Raw genomic sequence first — 17955 nt, 5'->3', positions numbered from 1 at the left:
AATCCACAGCTTTTTGAGGCCAGAGGGAAGCTAGCAAGGAGTCTGACTGCAGCCAAGTGAGGAGGGCGCTGCTGTACATATCTAGGAGCTTCTAGTATTTCAGATCCTTATCTTATGCACTGCTATGATAAATGCTCCTCTGACAAATTACAGTTTTCATATCTTTTTCTGACTACCACAGATTTCTGGGATTTGATTTGGAGATGCCATCTTGAATGCAATTACTCTTTTACATAAATGATGCTGTAGTCAGAAACACCCAAGGGCTTGTCTTGGTTGCAGAATTAAATTGAGATACAACTTACATGCTGTCCCTACCTTGAGTTACATCTACACAAAACTTCTTGAACTGGTCTTGCTCAGCAAGGGGTGCTTGTACAAATGACAGGGGCTTAGTCCCTAGGTTTTATTCTGTGGCCTCTAAATTGAAATAGTGGCAGTGCCGCCACTGTGTGGAGGGAAGAACCGGGGCCCCCTGCAGCTCAGGGCCCACTTTGGTCCACCGGCAGCTTGCCCCTGAGGTGCAGGAGAGATGGGCAAGCTCTGCCAAAAAAAAAAAAAAGGATTGGGGCCCTCACTGCTTCTGCTTTCAGCAGGCTTTTGCAGCTGGCAGGATGCCTGGGGCTGCCCAAGAATGGGCTGGCTTGCCCCTGTGGCAGCACAGGAAGGCGGCAGGAGTGTGGCTGGCTTGCTGGTGGCCAGAGAAGGTGATGGGGATGGTGCATGTGGTATGGGGCTGCCCGGGTGGGCTGCTAGCTTTCCTGAGCCTGCCTGGGCTTCCAGCATCCTGTGCACCATCCCCACCATCTTCTCTGGCTGCCAGCATACCCAGCTGCCCTCTTGTTGCCTCCCCATGCTGTCTCATGGGCAAGCTGGGTGTGCTGGTAGCCAGAGAAGGCAGCGGGGATGGTGCATGGGGCACTGGAAGCCTGGGCGGGCTTGGGGAAGCTAGCAACCCACCCAGGTGGCCCCGCACCCTGTGCATCATCCCCACTGCCTTCTCCGGCTGCCAGCAAACCCAGCCACCCTGCTGCCACCTTCCCGCGCTGCCCTGGTGCAAGCCAGACCATTCCTGGTCGGCCCCAGGCCTCCTGCCAGCTGCAGGGGCCTGCTGAAAGCAGAAGTACTGAGGGGCCCAATCTTTTTTTTTCTGCAGTCTGCCTGCCTCTCCTGCAGCTGGGGGGCAAGCTGACAGCTGCATCATTGCAATTTGCAATGTTGCAAACTAAACTACATCCAGATGTAATTTAGTTTGCAATGACGTGAACTCATCTAAAACCCCCAAAACTGGCACAAGTGTATTGTGTGACACCATTGAGCCACACAAGTAACATTTTTGTCATGTGTACATGTTGATGACCATCATGTGTACAAGCTCCCATGGAGTGCTGGCTTCTGCTTGAGTTACTACGTCATCAGCTGCTAATATAACAGCTCTGCATAGTTCAGGAAGTATTTTATAATGTAATCAGGGAGTATTTTATAGTGTGATCACTGGGTATGTCTACATGAGACATTTAGCTGCCTAATTACCTCCACAGTAAACATCTCTGTCTACATGTGTGCCCTATTAGAGTGCATGAAACTAATAAATTCCTGAGCAGGCTAGTAAATTTCAAGTAAATTTAAAGGCAATTCCAAATTTAAAGGCAATTCCTGCAATTACATATAAAAGTGTGCAAAAAGCCACTTTAAAGCATTTACGAAGCTAGTTTGAGTTATTTATTAACTGTTTTTGTTACTATTATTATTCAAGATAAACGATAGCAAAGAGTACAAGTTCTGACCTGGAACCTGCCAATATCCACAGACGCAGATAACTTGTCATGTTAATAGACTCATTAAAATCCTACGTGTAAAATTAAAACACATATTTTAAGTATTTCCAGGATCAAGCCTTAGCTTCTTAAGAATGTGACAAATTCAAAAAATGAGAATGCAATAGACGTGATGTAAGTTATGTATTACCAGGTGTGTTATAGGCACGGACTGCAGTGCCACCTATTATTAAGGATGCCTGATATTCCTCATTTTCAGAGCCTCTTTTCAGTTGCTTACAAACATGCTGATTATTAATCCCTTTTAGGATTAAAAACATGTTTACCGTAAACTGATTTTAAAAAATGTCTTCATTTACACTTGTAAATTTAAATTTAAAATTACACTTGTAAATATAAGTACTAGCCTGCTCTGGAGGCTTTTTGTGCGCAGCGGTGCATGGGCAAACACTCAGCTGGCTGGAGCTCGAGGGTTTTTCAGTGTGGGGGCTGTCCGCTGGCTCTGAAGCACCCTCATGCCCCAGCCAGCCCCACTGCAGCACATTGAGCCTGGTCAGAGCAGCCCTGTGCCGCTGTGAGCGAGGGCTGCTGTAACTGGATTGAATGTGCTGCACGCAAATAAACTCTGGAGTAATACACTCTGGAGTTTTTTGCTCTCAGGTGCACATTCAAAGGCTGTTCCTGGTAGCAATAAAGTCTGATGCAATAAGCTCTGGAGTTTATTAGCACACATCGGCCCCATCCAGAAGAGCAGGGGTGTGCACTTGCAGCAGCACAAATAGTAGTAGTACAAATTTGTGCTGTTACTTTGTGCTGCAGTGCTTTTCCCTGCACATGTGCTTTGTTGAGGTAGAAATTGTCCCTCTTTGGGCAAACTGCCCATGCCCAGCTCCTTCTGGCTCCTAGCTGGGTTTTGTATGCTGTAGGGAGGGCTGGCTGGGGCACAGGGTGCCTCAGCACAAGGCTAGCTGGCAGGTAGCCCATGCGCTGAGGCACCCTGAGCCCCAGCCAGCCAGGGAGTGGCACATGGCGACAGGAGAGCAGGCAGCCCTGGACTGTGGAGCTCCTGTGCTGAGGCACACATGCCCTGGCCAGCACAGCTGGTTGTCCTGGGCAGAGAGCTTGTGTTGTGGCACGTGGAAAAAGGAGCATCCAGCCCAGGGCTGCCTGCTCTCCAATCTCAAGGCACACTGTGCCCCAGCCAGCTGTAGGGTATGCCCAGCTGCCCACAGAGTGGCAGGCTGGGGCACAGTGTGCCTTAGTGCAGGGGCTCTATGTGCTGGGGCACAGGGTGCCTGGGACTTCCTGCTCCCCTGTCTCCACATTTGTCTGGGCACATGCTACTTTCACATGCTTTGGCCTGCTTTTTTATCAGGGTTTGTTTTTTGTTTGTTTGTTTGGTTTTTTTGCTATTGAGAAATCCTATTTTTTTGCTGCTACACTGCATATTAATAGTGTGGTGCATGGTTTAACGTGCAAGGCATCTGGTTTGTGGTGCCACAAACTATGTGCCTGCATGTGTGGATGCAGCCATTGCACGTGTGGATGTGCTCACTCTAACTAGAATCGGTGTGGATAACTAGAGGTAACTGAACTGAAAAAATAGCCTAATGCAGGAGTTGGCAACCTATGACCAGTGGTGGGCTAAATAAGTGGAGCTCAGTCTAAGTTGGGCCACCAGCTATGACACGATGAATATGTCTACATGTGCAATAAACTCTGGAGTTTATTGCTTTATTGCTCCAGAGTGTAGATGACAAGATATTTATTGTACGGCTAATTAGTCTACTGCAGAGTAAACGTCTCATGTAGACGTTGCCCAGTCACTGCTAATTTGCCCTGTTGCTGAATGACACCATTTTCCCTTGCCATGTGCCACCACATGATTCCCCATGCCATAGCTTCCCCTGCTGCCAAAATGCAATCAAATAGCCCTGCTGCTGAACAGTACTGCTGTCCTGACTTCACAGGCTGGATACAATACCTTTGATGGCTGAATCCAGCCCAGCAGATGGTTGCAGATGGCCGACCCCTGGCCTAATACAGCACTCAAACAGCCTTGATTATAAGCCTAATGTAGGCAAAACTAAAGGTTTGTAGTTTTTTAGCTTAAGCAGTTACAGTTGCAGCTCTCATTTCACTGTTTAATTATAACCACTGGTTTTGGAGAAGGCATTTCCTTGTTTTTTGACTATTTTTTCCCTAGCCCTAGTTTTTTATTTGACATCTGATACAAACAGTAAATAAGAATTGGCTTGAAGAAATGCAATTCCACTTATTAAAATGATTATATTTATATTCCTTTGATAAATATTTGCTATTCTATACTTAATTGATTTATTTCCCAGTATTTCTTTGGTGTTCACAATTTTAGTAATCTAATTTGTACCTCAAATGACCACTTTCTGTTTATTACTTGCAGATTGAAAAGGGTTTGTTGGCCTGATGTACCAAATCCTGCAGAGAGCATTGTGGTAGGGTCGGAGGATGTATTTATGGTAATATCTTATGTCTATTTAATAATACAAATGTATGATATGATTAATTTTTTGATAAACAATTGAAGTACAACAGATCTCTTGGGCTACACTGGTGAATAAAATTATGTTTCACTAAGGTTGAATTGACTGGATGACAGTTCACCTTTATCTCATAGACACCTTCATTGGACTCTAAATTTGGTACTTTAAAACAGCACAATAATTACACTGTTGAAGTACATCTTGAATAATTACATTATTGAAGTACAAGACGTCTGTCTGTCTGTCTTGCTAAATAGACTAGAGAACTCTAGAGTAATGCATACATGGTCAGTAGAGTGCCACGTCTCTTAGAGATTATGTCCTAAAATATGAATCAGAGTAGGGTGCTTATATTATTTATTGAACATGTTTTTACAAGGCAAAATTATATCATATAGAAGGAAACAACCATACTGGTAAAACTGTCAGATGACAGACCAATATGAAAAACCTCCTGGCCTGACCACTGCCATAACAGATGCTGAGTGTACAGAAAGCTGTGTGTTCTCCTTGTACTCTTTCACAAGCATGTGTCTATGTTACCCTTTGGCAGTGCCTGGACTGCAGGCCATTTGAGGGCATTACACTACTTCCAATTTAGAAGGTAGCCTATGTAGAACAGCACAGTATGTTGAGGGCACCCTGCCTGGCATGGTCAGCCTGTGGTCTAGATATGGCTTTAGTTTTCCCTTAAGTTTTTCCAGTCATTCTTCTTTGCCTTCCTGTGTAGGGCTAACATACAGGGTTTGTTAGTCCATGGATTACAATTCTGTTGTATTCATTTCAATCCATATAAACATTTACTGTAAGGATTTGAGGAAATGAAATGCTATAAACAAATAACTTCCTGGGATTTATAAATACAACAGGGTTTGCCTTTGCTAATGAAGATTGAGTTTAGATTGAGCTTAGCCAGCACAATCTTGCTAAATCCAACCTAAATGCAATATTTTCCCCCAGTGTATCTGCACAGTAACGTCATTAGTTCAATTTGAGGTGGTTGAATTCTAACCATGGGATTTTACCTTGTTTATATACCGTGACAAGTAATTTGAGTTTAGCTAATATAAACTTGACCATTTTGCCCAGTCAGGAAATATCTATAGTGCTTATAGGCATGGCTAATAATTAAGGACAGATTGGGGACTGACTGGCTAAGCAGCCAGTCAGAATAGGATCTGGGGGTTACAGTGGACAATAAGATGAATAGGAGCCAACAATGTGCCCTAATTGCCAAGAAAGCTAGTGGCTTCCAAGGCTGCATTAGTAAGAGCATTGCCAGCAGATTTAGGGAAGTGATTATTTCCCTCTCTTCAGCACTGGTGAGGCTACATCTGAAGTATTGTGTCCAGTTTTGGGTTCCCCAGTACAGAAAGGATGTAGACAAATTGGAGAGAACCCAGCAGAGGGCACTGAAAATGGTTGGGGGCTGGGATACATGATTTATGAGCAGAGGCTGAGGGAAGTGGGCTTCTTTAGTCTGGAGAAGAAAAGAATGAGAGGAGATTTAATAGCCACCTTCAGCTGCCTGAAGGGTGGTTCCAGAGAGGATGGAGCTGGGCTGTTCTCAATGGTGGCAGATGACAAAACAAGGAGCAGTGGTCTCCAGTTGCAGCAACAGAAGTTTAGGTTACATATTAGGAAAAACTTTCTCACTAGGAAGGTAAAGCCCTGGAACAGGTTACCCAGAGAGGTTGTGGAATTTCCATCCTTCGAGGTTTTTAAGATCCAGATGCACAAAGCCTTGGCTGGGATGATATAGCTGGGGATGGTCCTGCTTTCAGCAGGAGGTTGGACTAGATGACCTCTAGTGGTCCCTTCAAATCCTAATTTTCTGTGGTTCTATGAATTTTTACCATTCTACGGTTCATCAGATTTTCACCCTTTTATTTGACTGTTAAAAGCTCATTGTGTTTGCTTCAATTCAGTCACAAAATTTCCAGTAGAGAGACACTTCAGCAGTTACTGTGCAAATGCACTGAGAAAAATGTTGCATTTAGATGGGATTTAGAGCAACTATACTGACTAAGTCCAGCCTAAATTCAGCCTTCATTAGTTAAACAAACTCCCTTCCATGTATAACTCCAAGGAAGCTGTTTGCCTATGGCAAATTGGTATCCATTTGTTTGTTTTCCATTTGAAAAATACCAAACTTAAAGAAAATAGTTAACTGAAAATCTTGATATGGAGTCAATAAGAGACAAAGATGTAGCCACACAATTCCATTTTTAGAGTGCAAGTGTATATCAACAGTAATGAATATCTAAGTTTCATTAACTGAGTTCTTAAATGTGAAGACTTAGAGTTGTTCAGGTGTTGATTTTCAAATAGCTTTTTGTCATTTATCTTTCTTTGTACTGGCATACGTTTCAAGTCTTTCTTTTTAAACTGACAGTGTAATTCATTGCTGAAGCAAGGACAGTCTGAGGATGGAACAGTAGGCTCTGAAAACATCAGTGTTTTGGAGCCAGGCATGCCTCATGAAAATCAAACTGAATTATTACTAATTAAACATGAAAATTATGAGTCAGACCATACAGATACTTGTGCAAAGGATGTGCCTAATGATCACAAAAAGGAATTGTGTAATAAAGAACATGAAGTTGTAAAATCGTTCTCACCATCACTGCCATACATAGTTACTGAACAAGACTTCAGGAGTCAAATGCTTTCAGCTGTGAAACCTAACAGGAAAATTTACCCTGTAGAAAAATTGGAAGAGGATTTTTCCAAGCCCCAGTTCTCTCCTGTCCAAAATTCAAGTTCCAAAGACAATGAAAATGAAGATGGAGAATGCACAGATATCAAAGAAGCTGCTACATTCAACCCATACCTGAAAAATTCTGTTAATACAAGGGAATTTATCGTTCCTGAAAACTTGCCAGACCGTAACAAGAATGAATCCAGAACTCAATCAACAGCCCCTTTTCAAAAAAACACTGCAGGACAGTCATATGTGACACTGGATATGTTTGGGCTGACCATAGCTCATTAGTACATTCTTGGACCTAGAAATGTTATTTTTGAAAGTCATCATGAGATGATGCTGTGCTGCCCATCTGATCTGCTTTCTCTTGGGATTATTGTCTTCTACACATACATGCATTGAAACTCAGTTGGTATCACTTAATCTAGCCAAAGACTTCCAGTTTGTTTGAATGACTATGAAACAATTTTTACACCTGATTTTCTAGTCAGGCTTGAAAGGACAGTTTTCTTTAAGGCATGGTCATAAGAAATTCAAACCAGTTGTGAGACAGTGCAGTCTTATTTTTTTCCACTTAATTCCTCTTAATCTTCTCCTTTTGGCTTATCAAAACTATCTGATCAAGCCAACCAGCTGTGTAAATAAAACACTGATTTCGCTCCAGACTGTTCCTTTCCATGGCTGACCAATGGGCAGTGTATGCTTGCTCAACGATTGAAAACACTTCCTTTCCTCTTAAAGCTAGAAGGAGTGGGGCTACTTTCCCTTTCTTCCTTCCCTCAATTGTTTTATTTTAAGTTTACCCGTAGTGTGCCTGCTGTTTGGTGGAGTAGCTTTGATCTCTCCGTGTCGCATCCTGATACCTGAATCATCTATTTTTTAATATTACTTTTCCTGTCTGTGTTCAAGGACTTCTGATTTGTTGTCATAGATTTCATCAGTTTGGGAGAAACAGGGGCCCATTCCAGTTTCCTTTTTCTGTTTTATTTTGTGTTTTACTCTGTTTATCCCATCTCCTTATTTTCCACTCACTGGCACTTCATTTATTTCATTGTACTTCTCACTCCTTTGTGCATCTTTTTTTCCTGACCGTTCAGTTGCTTCTCCTTACTGCTGCATTGATGTGTGGGACTGAAATGGCTTAGCTGAATATAGCACCTTACATAGAAAAGAGCACTGAATCTTTATTTAAGGCTGTACCTCTCCTGTAACCAATGGAATATGCTACATATACATAAGTATCTAAAGCTGCTCCTCAGTATCTGATGTAAGACTGAAGACCTTTGCATTAAGCATAGAAATTCTTCCTGTTAAGAACCAGAAAGCATATTTGAAAATCTAAGAAACCTTTTTTGAATGTCATCTCAGGAAATATCCAGGCATCTAGGAATTGGTTCTTGGCTCAATTTTTAACCTATTTAACTTTAACAGTGCTGGTAGCATTGCTCCTAATTTATGTTGGTGTAAGTGAAATCAGAATCAGTTCCTTAGAGAAATCTCTAAATTAGAGGTTAATACACTACTACTGCACAGTAGTGTATTAACACAGTTTGTGCCTGGCAAGCTACTGTGCAGTGTTATTAAGCTATTGCGCAGCTAGCATCTCATGTAAATGTGCCCAGTGAGTAACGTTGGAAGCTAAAGTTACAGGTGGTAAAGTCCCCCTCCTCTTATTGGGGAGCCAGAAAATAAACAGTGAGGTATCTCACCACTAATTATTTTCAAGATAACATTTACAATATTTAAAAATGTATAAAGTTGTATTGTTTGGGTACTGTACTTCAAGAAAGACGTGGATCAAATGGTAAGAGTCCAGAGGAGGGCAACAGAAATGATGAGAGGTCTGGAAAACATGACCAGCATGGAAAGAAGGTTAAAAGAACTGGGTTTATTTAGTCTAGGGAAGAAAAGACTGAGGGGTGACATGGTAACAGTCTAAGTGTGTACAAGGTTACTGTAAAAAGCAAACTGTTTTCCCTGTCCTCTGGGAATAGGAAAAAAAAAAATATCCTAAATTACAGCAGTGGTGAGTTAAGTTAGACGTAAGGGGGAAAAAAACTGTTACCTATAAGGATGATTAAGCCCTGGAAGATTATGGTGTATCCATCTCCTGTGGTTTTAAAGAACAAATTAAACAAACAACTGTCAGAAATGGTTATAACTGATCCTACTGTGTGGAAAAGGATAAGCTCTCAAAGGCCTTCCCAACCCTATTGCTATGATTCTCTTCAATTCTTATCCTAATAGAATAAGAAACATGTACTATTTAAAGATGACTAATTGGCCTCCAGGGGCTGGTCATGGGCTATAAAGTGGTTAATTCTGAAATTAGTGATTTGAATATAGCCCACATAGGCATCAACCAGAAGTTTTCATGATGCAATAACAGTTGGGAAACAGATGTAAACGAATATCTCTCTTGCTGTCTATCAGCTTGCATTAATAGGCATTCTTGGTTCAGGAACTGAATGTGAATGGAAATTCAGCTCAAACCTTTTGAGGCTGCTTTTTTGAGTTTGTGAGTGGTCTTCACTGCCTGTCCAGCACATTCATTAGCATTAGCATTTACTACTTTAAAACAATTCCAGCAAAGACCAAATTGTCCTGAACAGGAGTTTCTTAAGTTTTTTCATTAGGCCTCTTTACACATTACACTTAAGGTGTGATTAACTAGATAATTATGCCTTAAGCTGTGACCCAGCTACACATTCAACCAGTTAATGGCATGATTCACACACAGATAAAACAAGCAATAAACTACAAAGTTATTCTCCAAAAAATATTTAATAACTTTTTATAGCTTGTTCTATTCATGCAATTAATTGAATATGTGGCTGAATGCTTCCCTGTGGCTGGGAGCCCCACTAACTGGGGGGCTCCCAGCCACAGGGGAGAACCACCCAAGTGCCAGCCCTGCAGCTGACAAGACTTGCAGTGGTGGCAGCATTTCTTCTGTCAGCTGTGGGGCGTGCAGGGGGGAGAGCATGGCTGCCCCTGTGAGCCTCCCTGGCTATGGGGCTTGCAGTAGGGTCAGTGTCTTCAGCTGCAGGGCTCACAGCAGGGGCAGTGTGGAGAATGCTGCTGGGATCATCATGCAGTATAGGGCTCACAGCGGGGGCAGTGTGGGGGAATGCTGCCCCTACTGCAAGCCCCACATGAAGATTGCAAAGGCATTCTTTTTGCTGCTGCTGTGAGCGCCGCACCAATGTGGGTTATAGGGTTCACTGTGGGGGCAGTGCAGGAAACACTGCCCCTGCTGTAAGCCACACTGAGCCCCATCAACTGCAGGACTCACAGCCATGGAAGATGATGCAGGGGGGACCTGGGATTGTGATGGCATGGCTGGAGGCACGATTGTGTAGTTTGCACATTAGATCCCATTGCACTTTTACTGGCACATGTAGAGGGACTCTGAGTGACCATCTTCTCTATCACTGGTGGTCAGAGAATGTATTTGTGGCATCTACAACAGCTGTTTATATAGGAATATGCTATTAGGAAAGCATTCAAGTAACCAAGCTGAAGAAGAGCCAGAAACATGATCACCAGTGACTACTTCACAGGTCACCTTTATTCCAAAGGCCAGCTGGAAAAATTGGCCTAAAATATAGCAGTGGAATATTTATTGAATCCTGTGTGCACAAATCCATGTTCTGCAAGGATTAAAAGAACATCTATCTATGCATGACAAAACCAATGATATACAACCCTTTCAGTATTGTCAGGTGCATATAAAAAAACCGTGGAAATGATGATGTCACACACCTGTCATGGGTAATTCACTGTTTTAATTTAAAATGGAATGAATCTGTCTTGTATCAGGTCTTTAACAGAATAAATAATTCAGTAAGAATGTTACAATTGTAGCATCTTTCTTCCTGCTTAGGAATACACACCTTTAGTGTTCTACGCTTTGAGGAATGAGGAGGATGATTTAATGGGGATGGCATAGGCCTTGGGAGACCAGGGTTCGTCTGTTCCAGGCTCTGTCACCCTCTTCGTATAATCACAAAAAAGCCACTTACCCCTCTCTGGGTCTTCAGCGTCCTTCTCTGGAAAAGATGTTTGATGAGGGTATATTTTTAAAGCACGTTTTACACTTGGATAGAAAGTGATATGTACATACACAGCAGGTTTAATTTTAAAGGAGGTATTTAGCTGTGAGACTCCATCAGTATTGATGGCTTTGGATTAACTACTTCACTGTGCAATACTTAAAGATGCATGCCATCACTCAAACTCAGCCCACAATGATCCTGTGAATGTAGCATTTTGCTTCTTGAAAATCTGAGACATTTGAGCATAGCAAAAAAGTATCCTAATCTTCAGAATCTATAGGTTGTAAATCTATGTTCAGGGACGTGAAGAAGGAAAAAGCAAAGAATATGGGGTGTGTCTACAAATGCATTTTAATGCGTGTTAGCCTATTTTAATGCACATTAAAGCATCACTAAAAAGTGTGCTATTTAGTTAATGTACATCAAAATAGGCTAATATACATTAAGCATCAATCAAAAACTGTGGGCATCTATAGAGATGTGCTCTGGGGGTGGGGAGGATGACGCTTTATCAGAGCCACACTAATTAAAGTGCCTTGAGCATCTTGTGTATCAGCATCCCTGTGCTTCAAAATGGTGGTGGGGACACTTTATCTAAAGCTCGTTTGACGAGCTTTAGCTAACACGCTCCTGCTGCCATTTTGAAGCACAGGGATGCTGATATACAAAATATGAAGGCTGGCTGGAGCATGGTAATTGCCACACTCCAGCAGACATGATTAATGTAATTACAGTATGTCAGAGCAGCCTCTGTGCTCAGGTATAGGCACCCCATGCTCTTTAGTTAATGCGCATTAAGACTGGCTAATGTGCATTTTCCTAGTACCTCACAATGGAGGGTGTTTATAGACATGTTCTGGGAGGCAGGGGGGCATTTTAATTAATGAAGCACACTCATTAAAAGCACCCTAGTGTCATGTGTATCAGCATCCTCACGCTGAAAAATGGCAGTGGGGCATTTTGAACTTAAAACTTGTTTGATGAGTTTTGTTTAAAGTGCCCCACCACCATTTTTCAGCATGGGGACCCTGATACACATGACACTGGAGTGCATTAATTTCCACATTCCAGTAGACTTTTAATTGAGTCTAGTCCAATGCAGAAGAAGCCTCACTTCACGTCTATAGGAGCCCTCAGTACTAAATTTATCATGCATTATCTAAAGCACATTAATGGATGTATAGATGTGCCCACTGAGTACTACATAGTAAATGTAAGTTCTAATTGGGCTGCTGCATGGAACAGAGAAATTACTCCCCGTTAGCATGGATTGAATTGAAACATTCACGAATCAGCTATTTTACCTCAGACACTGAACTATGCTTGATAGGAGTGCCAAACAGACAACATGGAATTCTTCAACTGTATTAATATTAGGAAGTTTTAATAGGACTGTGTCAGGGCACCTTTGGAGCCTGCCACTTTAAGGGCTTGAACAGACTGCAGATCAGCCTGCAGGTGGGAGCAGACTCAATCAGGTGGTCACATGGCACACAGGAGGCTGCCTGATTGGTGTAGGGCTAGACAGTCAGAGTATAAAAAAGGCCCTGAGAGCAAAGCCGAGCAGTTGCAACTGGGTAGCCAAAGGATGAACATCTCCCGGCCAGAGTACTGCTGCTCCCTGAACACCTGGAGATCAAGGGTAGGAACTATGTGGATGGAGGAGGTTCCTAGTCCTGGGAAATGACCTAAAACTATACCCTGATGGGGTTGGATGGCATGATGGGGCAGTCTCCAGGAAATGCCACACCTGTGCCTCCCTGGTAAAAGGCTAGGATGGAGCACCATAAAGCCTCAGCCCCCATGACCTTGTAGGTTACCCTGTAGAAGGGACAGGCAAGGGGTCCAGGCACGTCATCAGATACCTGTGGCCCAAGAGGTGTAAGGCCCAGGAGCCCTGGTGAGGGGCTGGAGTAGAGGCTCCGTAGGGTGGAAAAGCAGGCCCAGGAGGGACCCAGAGAGTAACTGTGGCCCACAAGCTCAGAGAGTGGGGACAGTGTTTGGAGGGGCCTGAGAAGGTGGCCCTGTATGAGTGAGTGGGCTTGCTGCTCGAGAACCTTCCCAGGGAACTTTGGTCAATGCTGGGTCCAGGACCATGAAAGTCAAAGGCCCAGAGCGCCCACTGTGCGGAATGGCCAGAGCCAGCCACATGGAGTCCTGACTGGCCTGAGGTGAGGCCAGGGTTTGTGAGGCCAAAGGTCCCGGAGGGGGCCACTGTCAAGAGGGGAAAGTGTTTAGCAGGGTTTTGCAGCCCAGGATGATGACAGAGGTGAGGTTGCCTGAGTAGGAGGGATCCAGGTTGGGTTAAAATGTCAGTTAGGAATATAGCGGGGCCCAGTGTGGGACCGGAGCCATATAGTGATGCCATCTGCATGGCATGGGACATGGTGTAGGGGAAGTAAGGAGCTGTGTATTATGCCCTTGGCATCAGGGCAGTAAATGGGCAGCCTCCCACCTATAAACAACTATCTAATTCCAAAAAAGGCATGGCAGCAATTCAGGTGGGCAGGCCAACATTTGGACAGGCCTCAAGATGGCCCCCTGTCACAAGGGCCATTATATTATTAAATAGTAAAAAGAGCAATTAAAGTTAAGGACAAACTGTTGAAAAGCTAAATTACTTTTTCATTTGCCTTCAACGCAAGGGATTTAGAACTGTTTATTCAGGCATTCTCGGAGACTAAAGTTTGTAAAGACAATCTGTTAAGACAAATTAAAGTTCAGCAACTTGTGACAAAAAGTTGCATGCCCTAAATTCATTTGTAAATCCTAAAAGAATTGACAGAATGGCTGATTTGGCAATAAATATACAATGACAAAATCAGCGGCTGAAAAACAAGACAGGAGGTAGAGTTGGTTGAAATTATTTTTTGACAGAAAATTGGGTTTTTACTAGCTTATTCTTGCTGATCTCCCCCCTACACCAACCCAGAGAAGATACAAGTCATAGCTTTTCACTTATGCCATAGAGAAGCCAAGCAGAAATTAAATATTAACTCGGGTGGAATCCCATTCCAATCGTCCGAACCCTGTGTACTTGGGGGTTCCACTGGACTGAACACTTACCTTGAAATCACATGTAGAGAAGATGAAAAAGAAAGTCAGTACCTGCAACAACAAATTTCAAAAGTTGGTCATCTCAAAGTGGGGAGCCAGCCCAGCTACATTAGGAACCACTGCTATTGCCTTGTGTTACTCCACTGCTGAGTATGAGTGTCCAGTATGGGAATGATCAGCTCATGCCAAGGATCTAAGACCCAGTTCTAAATGGTAGCTCTTGTGAAATAGCAGGATGCCTAAAGCCAACACCAAAAGGTAGCCTGTACTTACTGTCTGACGTTGCACCACCTGATATCAGAAGAAAGGTAGCAAGCCAAAAAGAAAGATCAGAGCAGATGGAAGACCCCAGGCGTCCACTCTCTGGTCATACAGAAGTAACAACATGACTTAAAGCGCAAGAGTTTTGTAACCAGGGTTGCACTTGTGATACTATGGGTGACAGGGAGTGACTGAGGTTATGGCAAGAGAGGTTATGAGCAGTCAGGTGCCCTGAAATGGACCTGGAATCCCAGGAGGACCTTCCTAGAGGGGCTGATTGGTTGTGAGAGCTAACCATCATGCAGCCCTGCCCTCACTGCTGATTGGTTGAAAGGAGTGGGGCCACATGACAGGCAGCCCTCACAGCCAATCAGTGGTGAGGGACAGGTGCTGCAGCCATCTTGCTGGCAGCCTTTTGAGCAGCTCCCCCTCCCTGCCTTCCTGCCTGGGTGAGCTGCCACGGTACTCAGTAAGTTGTTTTTTTCTGCAGATTTCATGGGCTTTGGCTAGATTTCGCAGGCAATGCTAGATTTTGAAGAATCTACAAAATTGCAAATTCAGTAGGCCCAATTCAGCTTATTGTCTCAGCAGCAGCATTACAAGCCCCAAACACTTAACATTTATTTAAACAGATGAGTTCCTTGGGTACATGGATTCCTGATGGCTGCATGGAAGTGGGGTTGGAACTTGGAATGCTCCGTAAGCCCATTCTGAACATTTTCACTAGCAGCAGCATTGTCAATACTTGAGATTCAGACATCACAAATCAGTACCTCCCCCTCCCTTTGCCTCCGCCCCTTCCTTCCCCCCTCCCCCCAAATCATAAAATGGGCTTAAATATCAAGTTTGGTTTAAACTTCCCTTCTCCCTTATTGGCATCCTGCTGTTCTCTCTTCCTGTCTTTATTCTGTACCCGCCCCCCCCCCCCCCCTGTTTCTTTCCCTCTGTTTCCTTACACTCATCTCTTCTCAGTGCTCACTTGCCTTCATGCTTTTCCCTCTGGGTAAAAGTGATGCAACAAGTGACTCAGTGCATCCTGCCATTGTCTGTGCTTTTATTTCCATTGTAGCAAGCTACATTCTTGGTTAGATTTAGTGTAGGCCCTTTGGGACAGTCTTCTTTGACAGCCAGCAGACCTCATAAAAGCTCTGACTTCATAAAAGTTTAAAATATGACATCTTTCAAACTTGTGAAATGAACAGGAAAATTATTGGGAATGAGATAAATGAAAAAGCATTAGTCAATTGTGTAGGTTAAGATGAATGAAATTAAGAAAGAAAATTCAGAGCTAAGAACATGACATTTGTGGAATTTCTTACCAGGCACTTTTTGGAATTTCTAGTTTCCTTGGAAGTCTGACTTTTCTCCAAAGCCAGTTACTTTTTGTCCATATGAGAAGGTTTTTTGAACATGTAATTGTCTATTAATCAATTTGAGCACAGGGAGGTAGGGCTGTCAGTACTTCAGCCTCACTCTTATTTAGCACATATGCTATAGAAGAGTTTTTCCTAGACTTCACTCTGCTTGAGAATCAGAGACATCAGGAAAAGAATGTGTGGGGAGGATGGGGCAGAAGGAGGAGTCATTCAGTCCAGATCTTTAACATGGATTATTTCCCACAGTAACATTTCTAGTGCCTTTTACAGTATTTTCATTTAAATATTCAATGTGACAAGGCCTTTGGAAATTGTCAGAAGCTAATATTTATCATTATAAAGGTTTTTTTTATATTGTTTATATATTTTCCCTTTCATAATATGATCTTTTTTCCATAATGCCTCTTTGTACTATGCTAAAATAATTCTCCTTTCCATTTCATCTTGGTAATTTTTAGTTATTTCTCAGTTACCACTCAAAATTAATTTCTCTCCCAATTTGGGGCTTATGCTCTTCAAGTTGTAATAGATATTTATACACTCCACTTATTTTATGCTTTAAAAACTTGCATTACATAATCAAATATGGATGTGTTAATAACATGATGTACATGAGGTTCTGTAGATGACAAGAAATGTAATTGTATAGTTTTGAATGTTAACATAGAAGTAGTTTTTTGTAGGGACAGAATTTATGCTACCTTGGATTTGTAAGAGGAAATTAATTGTTATTAAATATAACTATTTTGTTATATTAATTATTTTTCTTCACTAACAAGTTTTATTTTACAAGGTCTTTTATTGGACCAGCTTCATAATTTGGAGAGACGTTAAACAAGCTTTCAGGCACAAAGTACCCTTCCAGAGGTCTGGGAAAGAAGCAGATGCAACCTAACATAAATTCCAGGCAGATCAGCTACTTCTGTTTATTGCAATTTGGTTAATAAATGTGGTAATAATTTGCATCTTATGAAGCTGATCTGTGGAGCAAACAGAAGGTATCAGAAGTAGTTACAGACCAAGTAAAGAACAGTTGCTATTAATTAATCTTTTTATGTAGAAGAACAAGACCAACAGCTGTTCTGTACAATAAGATGCACTCACTACTGGCCATGTCTTTGAAATAACTCTTTAATAATGCAGACAATTTCAAGTTAGACTGAGGCTTTGTAAAACTGATCTTAATCGGGGGGGTTTTTAAGCAGATGCTTCTAAGTCATAAAGTCACTTCTTTACAGTTTGAGTGCTGAGGGTCTGGAATAGACTTCCCCACCAGAGATGGTACAGTCACTACCCTGGCGATCTTCAAAAAGCATCTTGATGCTCACCTTGCTGGGGTCATCTGATCCCAGCAGTCTTTCCTGCCCAAGTCCAACGTACTCAATGATCTTGTAAGGTCCCTTCCAGCCCCTAACATCTATGAATATATGATTCTCCTTCAAATAATGGTCTACCTATACATACTCACTTGTGGGTGTGCCCCATGACCCTGAGCTTTGGTTGAAGATCTTTGGTCTTAGCTGTGTCTATAGATAGTATGTGCTCCAGCTCCCACACCTTCTACCCTTCCTGCTCCAAGGAAATATTAGGTGCACACTTCCTGCTCCTCAATGTCTCTCGACTGCTTCGCTGAGTCAGAGCTGCTTTAACTTGGTCTGCCTTGGCAGCCTATCACTCATGTATGACTGTACATGGGTTCTGCTGTTAGCTATATTATTTTCCTTTCTTTGTTGTTCTTTTAACTTACGTCCATATTTTCCCCTTCCTTTGCCAAGCCCCTTCCTTTCCCTTGAAGGGAGAGGGCCTCAGCATTGTGTTCCCCCACTGTTCTTAATTTTAGTGCACCCCATGACAGCCTTTCTTTTAGTTTTTTCTGATGACATTCTGATATTTGTGTCTTCCTGTTGCCATTCTCTGGGACAAGAACCCGTCTCCCTTTTTAGTGATGCCGTTGCTGAAATGCCTGTCACTGACCCACCTGTGAAGGGGTCTTTTCCACTTTGGCCATCCATGCCTGTTTGTACTGTCTGAGCAAATCCCATATCCCCAAGAAAGGTGACAAACTGCAAGTCTTGCAAATCCAGGAGGAGAAGAGAGAGGAAGCTTTGAATGTTCCTCTTACATGAGGTCATGAGGCTGAGATCAGATCATGAAATCTGAGAATTAAGACTTTTGCCTGTCACCAAACACTGCCTG

The 17955-nt window shown here is 42.7% G+C and overlaps 1 protein-coding gene across 1 annotated transcript in view; it reads left to right on the top strand.

The window, feature by feature from the left end:
- Positions 1–10860, top strand: part of IL31RA (interleukin 31 receptor A) — a 91014-nt gene extending 80154 nt beyond the window's left edge. The window contains exons 15-16 of the mRNA XM_014594054.3: positions 4201–4276; positions 6696–10860. Coding sequence (XP_014449540.1) covers positions 4201–4276; positions 6696–7295 — 676 coding nt within the window. The 3' untranslated portion in view covers positions 7296–10860. The remainder of the gene's footprint in view (positions 1–4200; positions 4277–6695) is intronic.
- Positions 10861–17955: the final 7095 nt, after the last annotated feature.

Source organism: Alligator mississippiensis, chromosome 3, assembly GCF_030867095.1.
Source record: "Alligator mississippiensis isolate rAllMis1 chromosome 3, rAllMis1, whole genome shotgun sequence".
Lineage (NCBI taxonomy): Eukaryota > Metazoa > Chordata > Crocodylia > Alligatoridae > Alligator > Alligator mississippiensis.
The sequence above is the reverse complement of the archived record's forward strand: the minus strand, read 5'-3'. Positions and strand labels throughout refer to the sequence as shown.